The 11,199-nt window shown below is 37.4% G+C and overlaps 1 protein-coding gene across 5 annotated transcripts in view; it reads right to left on the bottom strand.

Annotated features, from left to right (window-relative positions):
- The window catches only part of LOC117317266 (supervillin-like), a 118,325-nt gene that overhangs the window by 52,409 nt on the left and 54,717 nt on the right, over nucleotides 1-11,199 (bottom strand). For 4 of the 5 annotated variants that reach the window (XM_033872004.1, XM_033872006.1, XM_033872005.1 and 1 more), the window contains exons 4-7: nucleotides 10,969-11,115; nucleotides 7,923-9,505; nucleotides 4,771-4,956; nucleotides 1,221-1,430 (exon numbers count right to left, since the gene is read on the bottom strand). In XM_033872004.1, coding sequence (XP_033727895.1) covers nucleotides 1,221-1,430; nucleotides 4,771-4,956; nucleotides 7,923-9,505; nucleotides 10,969-11,115 — 2,126 coding nt within the window. The remainder of the gene's footprint in view (nucleotides 1-1,220; nucleotides 1,431-4,770; nucleotides 4,957-7,922; nucleotides 9,506-10,968; nucleotides 11,116-11,199) is intronic. The other variant, XM_033872007.1, reaches the window with a different exon arrangement.

The raw sequence follows: 11,199 nt of genomic DNA, 5'->3' as shown, positions 1-11,199 counted from the left end.
TGTCTGGAGGCATTTTCTCTACCACCATAACCAAAACCTACTGTTTACACTTGCCTAAACAAAGAAATTTTGTTGTCATCAGAAACGTGTCAGTCCAACTTTGATCGGTTTCGTCGCTGAATGTCAATATAGATTGAAACAGATGTATATATTTTTGTTACAGTAGGACGCCAGATGCATCTGGCCTAGTGCACATGGTTGGTTTTCAGTTTCTGAATTGGAAACAAATACTTAAAATCTGATATCGTGCACATTTTTCATTCACAGGTTGGGTGTTTTTTTTTTCTTCTTTGTTCTTAAATTTTCAATGATATCATATGTTCCAAAGATATAAATCAACAAGTTTTAACACAAAATATGTTTGTTTTTATAATTAATTAATCAAAAGCATTGATCTCTATGCAAGAAAGTGAAAATACAAAAGAAAGTCATCAAGTATAAATATGATACAGAATTTGCTTTCCAGTATTTCAACTGAGAATCAGCTATATGACATTCATACAGGGCTCCATAGACTGAGAATCAGCTATATGACATTCATACAGGGCTCAATAGACTGAGAATCAGCTATATGACATTCATACAGGGCTCAATAGACTGAGAACCAGCTATATGACATTCATACAGGGCTCAATAGACTGAGAATCAGCTATATGACATTCATACAGGGCTCAATAGACTGAGAATCAGCTATATGACATTCATACAGGGCTCCATAGACTGAGAATCAGCTATATGACATTCATACAGGGCTCCATAGACTGAGAATCAGCTATATGACATTCATACAGGGCTCAATAGACTGAGAATCAGCTATATGACATTCATACAGGGCTCCATAGACGGAGAACCAGCTATATGACATTCATACAGGGCTCAATAGACTGAGAACCAGCTATATGACATTCATACAGGGCTCAATAGACTGAGAATCAGCTATATGACATTCATACAGGGCTCCATAGACTGAGAACCAGCTATATGACATTCATACAGGGCTCAATAGACTGAGAATCAGCTATATGACATTCATACAGGGCTCAATAGACTGAGAATCAGCTATATGACATTCATACAGGGCTCCATAGACTGCCTAAATGAGTATTTCTGTTTCAATCTTATTCAACATTCTATGACAAAACCGACCACTATTATGCTTTCATTGCAAAACACCAATGATAATCTGACCAATCAGAAGGCATGTTACATATGACACATACCTATCAGCCTCCTGGATTTCCTCTAATGTGACTGGCTGCGTGCGTCGTCTCCAGTCCTCCCGTTTACTCTCCTGAAACTGTTTACGTTTTGATGTCACAGATTTCCCTTTGTCAGCAAGACTGCTCAGTCTTTCCATCAACAGCTCTCCCGATACAGAAGGCTGGTCGGAAGAAAATTCAAAACTCCCCGAAGTCTTCGGACTCTCACCTCTGGAAATCAAATATATACCATGAATATATGGCGACAATATATACCCTTAAATAGATCAAGGATTTAGAAATTCAGTTTTGACATTCCATGTCCTTCAGATGTCATTCAACATATTTTGTACACTTTGTACTTCATTAAGTAAACAACAACTTCCTCCAATATAATTTGTATCATACCGTCCAGTCAATTTTTTTTCCTGTTAGAAATTCCTCTTCCAAACCCAACTGATTTAACAAGGAACAAAATAAAACTCCTTCAAAGGGGCTAAACTACAAAGGGTTTTCATGATTTATAATGAACCAAAACAAATTTTAAGTTAAATTTCTAGTAAACTGCTTGCTTAAACGCAAGATACATACAAGCTTTTTTTTGACAAGCCTTCTAAATAGGTTGAAAACATTAAAGGATAGTACCCGGCCATTAAAGCATTGAGGGTGGTCGGTAATCAGCCGAGGTATGAGGTCACCTGCCAGACTAGCTGGGTTCACCCCTCCCCTCACAAATGATATATGGGATTTGGTTTTATAGAATACCACACATGATATTAATATAAGATGATACAACTTTTTTAGCAATTGTTGTAAAATTGTTAAACAAAGAAAGTTTACATTTTATATTTATTGCATCTACCAAGTATTAGTATTTTAATTGGACCAGTATATAATACGGTATCGTACTAACTAGAAGCTCTGTTTTAAGATTATAATATACACAGGTTTGGCCCAGGAAGACAGGATAAACCACCCGACTGTCTGATTGGGAGACCCAGACTGCTCAGCCCTGATATGGATCTTTTGTGATTATAAACAAACAGATGGTGTATCTATATAAGTATACAAGTGCAGAATTACTTCTTCTAAGTATTGAAAGCTTAATGTGATGAAGTTGATACAAATATCTTGAGATTTCAAACCAAGGGGAGATAATCTAGTATCAGAATTCGCTGGGTAATATTTCTTGGCCAAAACATATTTGGCTACATATATGTATAACTAACTGATCAGTGAAGTAAGGAACTTTTTATATGTTTAATTAGTGCACCCGTCCTCTTTTCCTGAACAAAACCTAGGATTACACCAACACAGCTATATTATTATTCTGACTACTGTATGCGTTAAATTTCAATACAGAATTTTCAAAGCTGACAAAACAAACTGTGATTTGTCAGTGCTATATTTAGCATACACAACAGGTAAACAAAAATACCAGGTTTAACATTGGTTTAATAACCCACCTTCATCCTAAAATACATCAAAGTCAGCATTGGAGCCAGGAGCGGATTTGATGAGCAGAGAATATACTCTTTTTTTGTACATCAATCATATGATAGTTCCCTAATACCTCTCCATGGTTCAACAAGGAAAACATGTGCAGTAAAAATGTAAACAAATTCAGACAAAGCTTAGTCCAAATGTCTTAAAGCGTTTTATCTTACCATTTACATATATTCTGTGGTTGAAAGTGGAACGCTTTATTTTTAGTTGAAGGCATGGATGTTTTGTTTCAGATTGCTTCATACCCTTGGATAAGTAAATGGACTGGCCTAAATGAATAATTAATACTATTCCATGATCCAACATAGGGAGAACAAGATGATACTAATATATTTCTATATGAAAAAAAAGTTAAAACTTTTCATGTTTTAACTAATATTTATCAACATATGTGCAAATTTTATTACATTTTAAACAAGTCTTGGAGAAATCATAACAATATGAAAACAATTTAGATATCAGACATTGGCCATGCAGGCTGTCTTCATTCCGTATATACTATCATTCCCATCTTTACAGAAGTCATTCCATATTGCACCGAGATACTTCTAAAATGTATATAAATACTGATCGTATCAGCTTCACTGGAGTAACATCCTGGTCCGTCACCGTACTATTTACATATTCACCCTAATTAAAACTGGCACTATGTTTTCTGACTAAACACTACACCCATATTTTTACAAATGAGGACTTGTCCTCGAATATCAATGTTTCCATTCAGATGAAAAAATTATACAGACAAATATCTACGTTCAGGACGATTTAAATCTTAGGCTGTCACGAAACTGTTCCTTATTCAAGGGCGTAATAATCATGTATGTATTCAAGTTTCAGAGTTGTTTTTCTGTCATTATCACAACCCTGAGGACTTTTGTACTGAATTACCTCCCTTTGTAAGAAGAGATCAGTTCATAGGGTTGGACACACTAGATATACAGCCATTTTAAAATTATAAATCACTTTCTAATAATAAAATTATATAATCCTTAGCTCTGACAATTATAGTTATAGAATTATACAATGGAGTAAGCAGCACAAGATTCTGAAGATCTTAAAATTATACAACATTAAAACATTATAAAACAGATCAACTTATGGGGTGAATTCATCCTTTTAATTTGACTATTTAGACACTTCTTGCCTTTATCTAACCTCTCTTCTGCATTTCCATAATTAAGCAACGATGTAAGCATCACTGGCAATTAAAAGTCCTAGACAAACGAAGCAGCTGTATGACTTCCCTTACATCATTGACAATTAAGTCATAGAAGGAGTAAACAGCTGTATGGTGTCCCTAACATCACTGACCAGTCCTAGAGGGACCAAACAGCTGTATGGTGTCCCTAACATCACTGACCAGTCCTAGAGGGACCAAACAGCTGTATGGTGTCCCTAACATCACTGACCAGTCCTAGAGGGACCAAACAGCTGTATGGTGTCCCTAACATCACTGACCAGTCCTAGAGGGACCAAACAGCTGTATGGTGTCCCTAACATCACTGACCAGTCCTAGAGGGACCAAACTGTTGTATGGTGTCCCTAACATCACTGACCAGTCCTAGAGGGACCAAACAGCTGTATGGTGTCCCTAACATCACTGACCAGTCCTAGAGGGACCAAACAGCTGTATGGTGTCCCTAACATCACTGACCAGTCCTAGAGGGACCAAACAGCTGTATGGTATCCCTAACATCACTGACCAGTCCTAGAGGGACCAAACAGCTGTATGGTGTCCCTAACATCACTGACCAGTCCTAGAGGGACCAAACAGCTGTATGGTGTCCCTAACATCACTGACCAGTCCTAGAGGGACCAAACAGCTGTATGGTGTCCCTAACATCACTGACCAGTCCTAGAGGGACCAAACAGCTGTATGGTGTCCCTAACATCACTGACCAGTCCTAGAGGGACCAAACTGTTGTATGGTATCCCTAACATCACTGACCAGTCCTAGAGGGACCAAACAGCTGTATGGCAGAGCTCTATAGCATTACAAAATTCATAGGTTACAGTGATTGTGCGTCTTTTGAACAAGCATTTGAAGGATAACAGAGTTACATACCTTTTAAATGAAAACTTTGGTGTAGTAGTGCCCGATTTAGCTTTAGGAGTTACGGGACATGATTTTATTTCCTCCAGACGTGTTTGCATGTTATAAATCCTCTCGGCCATAGACACACCTCCTGCTGGTTGTGTGGTTCCATTTTCATCCTCACCAATACTGTCTCCGCGATGTTTACGTTCACGTCTGAAAAAAAGATGCAATTATGAATTTTTGCAAAAAAAAAAAAAATAAATAGTGAATAGATTTTTGGTTAAAAGGAAAGTGTCAATTGGAAAAAAGAACTTACGGAAATTTTGTTGCTGATGTACGTGTCCAGAAAAACAAGTGTTTTGTATACTTTTTAGTGTTATACAATATTTCAGATGTTTGATGTTAACCCCAGAGCTCTCCTGTTCCTGTAATATTTTCTCTTTACATTATACCTGTTGTTGAACAGTCTGTGTTAAGACACAGCTCCTACAAAAACTCTGGAACTCTCTGGGAGGAAGGAACTATATTTTTATCATAGTAACAGAAGCTGTTAGCTCTGAAATGTACATCTTCCCATCAACTGAATCTCAGAATCATACACCTTTTGCCAAAATGCCTAGATGAGGCCCCCACATGGGTAACACAAATGTCCAGTGTGCTAGCTTACATGACCCCATGTACAGTGTCCAGACTATAGGAAGGGGCCAAAAAGGGGTAATCAAAACAAACAAGCGAATGGTGAGGTATTGCAAGGGGGTTGTAGTTTTATTAAGGTTCTCCTTAAGTTGTATGGCAGCTACACAAATTGTTTTAAGTGAACTAGTTAATTTGTCTTTAAAATACAATGAACCCTAACATGTTCAAAATTCACTGAATTATCTCCTGTACATTTGGAACATAGCCTAGCCTGTCAAATTGTTACCTGGTTAATTAGCTAAATCTGATTTTGATTTTTTTTTTTTTCCATAAAAAAAACAACGAAAAACTCAATCAACAATCAACTTCCAAAGCTACATGTTAATATGAACATCACAGCCAAAATTGATTGAAAAAAGTAAAAATAACATGTTGATTTTTTTTTTTTTTTAACAAGTGACTAAGTTCTATAACAATTACCTGGTAAAAAAATCAATGAAAAGTCGGGACAATTATGCAAAAGTAGAGAGGCCCCTGATGGGGGTGAACGGGGGTAGTATGTTAATTGAACAGACAGAGTTACGACCATGACTGATGTAAGTTAGCAGAATGGTACACGGAAAATAGAATGTAGTTGTGGCTCATGTAGGCGGCTCATCTAGGCCAGAGAACAGACGAAAAAAACATCAAAATATAAAAGGCCAGAAGAAAAAAAACAGAAGTTGTTTACATCAAAAATTCTTGTATCACAGAATTTGACTGTTCATAAGGATATAACCAGATACAAATTATCAGTTGAGTAGGAATTGCATAATTTTCCAGTATTTCATGAGATGCAAAAAATAAAAGCATCAAAAACCTCTACCAGTACCATACAATCATATTCTGGCAGAGAGGTATATAATATATACTGTATGTATACATTCATTGTGCAATATTTCTTGTCCACATAATAGAAATTAGTCAGTCCCCCATGGTGAGCCCCGTAAAGACTGCAAGCCCCCTTGGTAATCCTCTCTATCTTTCTGAGGTAACTGTCATGCCCAGTATAACAGAGCAGTATTTATATGATATTTTGAGATGTTTCTGTCTTCAATCCGGAGCCTCTGTCACCTCACAACTCTCGACTACAGCATACCAAACAACCTTACACATGTACACATGTTTTTAATTAATGATTGTCCTTCTCATACGAGTGTGTTGTTAATTAGCGATGCATGTTGTCTTACCATGAAGACATTCTGCCCTGACCTTCACCTGCCAGCACCCCTCACGATTAACATCTCCCCTTGTGTACACCTGTCAAATATGATTACTATATCCTCCTCCCGAAATGGAGGTGGGTTTATCTAACCAACTCATCTCCGTACATTAATATTTTGAGCAAACTTTTTACTTTTTAAAGTTTGCATCAGCACCTCAAATATTATTTATTGTGTAATGTTATAGAAACTTCTGATATAATTAAAAAAAAAAAAAAACTTTTTGTGGCTTGTGGGTGCTGAAAGGGGGGGGGGGGGGGGGGGGGGGGGGGGGTGTTGTAAATATTTCTATTACAGGACATTATTGATTAGGACAGAAATAATGAATAATTTAATTTCTATCATGAAATGTAATCAGAAATCAAACTTATTCATTTTTTTAACTTTTTTTTTTCAATCTGTTTTTTTCTCCACTTTACAATCTACAATTTTGCTGTTTAGAGATTACCCAACTACAAACTGGCTATTTATTACATTATTGAATAACTTTGCATTCAGTTGGCAGCACACAGGCATTCTTCCCTGGCCTTCCCAGCACCTACCATAATATATTAGTGTTATTTTTTTGTGCTGAAACAATTTTTTGGGAGAAAAGGTTTAAAAGTAACAAGAGTTACTTCCCTTAGTCTGCAAACGAGAACAGTTGCATGGCTGATATGCTTTTAGTGATCATGATGTCACAGTAAAAAACAAAACACCAAGGGGTCAATAAATGTCAGACAAGATAGTGAACAGGAGACAAATCGTAGACAAAAGGTGGAGAATTACAAGCAGCACCTGAGTGGATGTCATGATCACACTGATATGTATACATCCCTCCTTCACGCCCACACTTGGCAAAGTGACATAACTTTCTTGCATGATATCATCGCATGATGTCATCCCTTTTGGACATATATATACCAGCAAACAGAACATGGAAAAGAATCTAGCTAAGTAAAAAAAATAAGGTAAGAAATTCTCCATCAAAAAGCAGAAATCATTAATAAAATTGAATTTTATCATATTCAATTGAAGCATATATGTTTATAATATTTTGTTAGGTATTAGTTATGTGCTAAGGGTTAACAAACATGAACTCTTATATCATGGCCACTCTAACACAAACCACTGCGCAACGTTTATCATCCCTGCTACCATGAGCTCAACTAGCTTTCATGAAGAGAAAAAACCCGAAGGATCAACATCTGACTGCTTTTCAATATTACAGCTCAAAACTTGACAGGAAAGTCTTACATAGATACTGTACATATTAGACTTACATAAGATACAAAGACTTACCTCAAAGTTTCTTTGATGTCATCCTTGGCAGAGAGGACTTTTTTCTCCCCATCCTCATCCTCGTCTCCTTCCTGTGCCCGCCGCCGCTCTAGTATACTCGCAAGCTCTGCATCTACTATGACACCTGAAGTCTGTTTCAGAGAGGGAGTTCGTTTAAGTATTCCTTTTAGTTTTTGTTCAGAAATATCTACTTTACCTAGAGATTGTGTTCTCTTTAATGAAAGTGAGGCTGAAGGTTGTAATTTCTTTCCGGCGGAGGAAACACGATCTCTAAAGGGAGATAACCTCCCTTCTGTAGTCTTATCATGCGTGTCCTTTTTGGGGCCCTCGATGACAGCTCTCACCATTGGTTTTGAGATCTCCTTGGATTTTTCGATGGAAGCCCTTCGTATAACTTTTGCAGTGACTTTATCAGTAGCAGTCTGTTCTTGCGGTACGATTGCCTTTTCACTGCTAGCAGCCTCTTTCTGAACAGTGTTTATAAATTGAGCTACATCGGCGGAACTTTCTACATGTAATTTACTCAATGACGAGGTCAGATTTTGATCACTAGATCGAGATTTCGATTGTAAATCCCCACTTGATTCACATATATGATCAATGTCTGCTGTGACTTTATCAAGGACGGCAAGGCTTGTATCGATAGCAGAAATATCCATCCGAACAGTACTCTCTCCATCTGGAGATCCCCGTTCCATTTTCGTTATATCTTCCTTGGTTTGAGGTGACATTTTAATTTGCTTAGAATCTAATTGAGATAACGAGTCCTCGCGTGATATGACATTTGATGTTTGTACAGATGATATGAATTTTGTTTGCGATATGTCAGACTTATTATCAGGAGTCACTGACAACTCGGACAAATCCAAATGAGGTGGTGCTAGCACCTCGGATGTCATGACATCCATTTCTTTTCGCCTGGTATTCAAGATGGCTGCCACTTCTTTGTCTACAATATTTTCACTTACACCAGGCACATAAATCCTAGACGAATCTTTCTCAATACTTTTATCAGTGATTCTATCTCTCTCAATTTGTTCACCTTCCTGTTGCTGGACAGTCACAACTTCTTGTCTCTTGCTGAGCACCGCCGCCAACTCTGGCGAAGGTTTGTCCATGTGCTCATTCCAAGTGTCATCAGATTTCCCAGCAGACACCACAGGAAGTGGAACTCTCTCCGTAGAACTTGGACTTTGCCTCCGCATGAAATCAGACTTAAAACTCCCAGACCTTTGAACTGTGGATATAACACGATCCTCAGACACCGGGCTATTACGCACACGAAGACTTTGAGTTCGTTCAGGTGTACGCCGCGTCCTCTCTGTGTTTGATTCATCACTACTGGTTACGGCACAAGCTTCTTGCCTACGTAGACTAAATTTACGCCTTGGTGACACTGAGACTGGTTCAGACTCCGAGCTGGACTGCTCAGAGCTGGAGAACTTTTGTAAAAGAGATGAGAAATCTTTCTGTCTAGCAATTCTTTTAGGCGATTTATTGATGTCCTCCACTTGTTTTGTAGTAACACTGTTGTCACGGGAACGATCACTATCACTAGAAAACATGGAAATTCCAGACGACACCTACAAAGAGACAACAACAGTACAAGTTACTACACAAAGATGTCAAATACAAGTATTTTCATTTTGTCAAATAAAAGTATTTTCATTTTGCTTGATATCAAATCATCAAAATTATATATTCTTAAAATCATTCTTACCTGCAGCTTTGATCAAAATATTCAAAAGAAAATATGCAAAGTCCACTTAAGAACTCTGGTGAACTCTGTTGACCTACAAAGGCTGGTAAGTCAAATTTATTGAAATACAAGTCTTCTAAAATGTAAACTTTATTTACTTTATAACAATTGCAAAACAAGTTATATCAACTTATATTAATCACCCTTGTTGGCCTGGACAGAAGCGCGCGAGGGGTTATAATTACTGTGGGAGGAAACTGGAGTACCTGGGAAAATCCATGTGATCGGGCAGATGACCTCATACCTTTTCAAGTCCGATCAGGGAATCAAACCCTGGCCGCCTAGGTGAAAGGCGAGTGTGTTACCACTGCGCCACCCTACCACCCCAGAACAAGTCTTTTAGGAAGATAAGTCAAATTTATTGAAATACAAATTTTCTAGGAAGTTTTCAGTGGGCATGTATCATGATCATGGATTAAATTTCAAGGAGGTTAAGTTACTGATATGGATCAAAGTCTTAAAATCAAATTATTCCAGTATAATATTACTGGTCAAGCCCCAAACACATTCAGGAAAAAAAAAGAAGAATTTGACCTCATTTGCCTTGAATGTGAATATTTGTTTTAAATATCATAAATATTGGAATCATTTTTGGCTGTATGATGAGGATTTATTTAGTATTTTTAATTATTTGACCGTTGTGAACCTGAAGTTGGGTTAAGTTAATTTCCTTCAACAAACTTCATTAGTAATGCTACAAGCCCAATATTCATACCCTGAGCCTCTTAGGTATTGAAAAGAAATGGCATGCGCTCTTAAGACATTTAACTTTTGTGTCATGAAATTGGGCCAAGGTCATTCAATTCTGTGTCATGAAATTGGGCCAAGGTCATTCAATTCTGTGTCATGAAATTGGGCCAAGGTCATTCAATTCAATAAGTTTGCAAGCCCTAGATTTCATCCTTGTATGCCATTTTCCAAATATTGATAATATTAATAACTCCTGATATCTTGTATTCAGAAGTTAATTAAAGATTATAGCATATTTAACATGTATAACCTTAAAGAAGTCGTTCAAAGTCAACTATCATGACTCTAGGCCTAATGGTTATTGAAAAGATGTCATTGTTGTGTGTCTTCATAATAAACATCTTTCATCGAAAAATTCTTACATCTAATATTTATATCTTGACCAGTAATCTTTTAGCCCCTTAAATACTCTAAACTTTAACCTCAAACCCATGACATCCTTTGATCTGAACTACAGTGACCTGTTGGATTTGACGCCAGAAATTTCGACTTTCCCTTATACCTATACAGTTTTTCCTACTCTGATACAGTACTTACCTTTGACGGTATATTAAAACGTGACGGCAGCAGTTTGTCGAGCACAGAAGATCTGGGCTGGGCATGCTCTTCAGTGTGTGAATTAGATGGACGTGCACTATTAAGGCCATGCTGGGGTGTGTGGAGGGGATTGCGCGAGGACGCACCCTGTGAAAGGGGAGGGGCAAAATAGAACAACAAATCAGCGCACACGATAAAATTTTGTTATGAAAGGGGACGTAGTGTCAACAC

This window comes from Pecten maximus, chromosome 19, assembly GCF_902652985.1.
Source record: "Pecten maximus chromosome 19, xPecMax1.1, whole genome shotgun sequence".
NCBI lineage: Eukaryota > Metazoa > Mollusca > Bivalvia > Pectinida > Pectinidae > Pecten > Pecten maximus.
The sequence above is the reverse complement of the archived record's forward strand: the minus strand, read 5'-3'. Positions and strand labels throughout refer to the sequence as shown.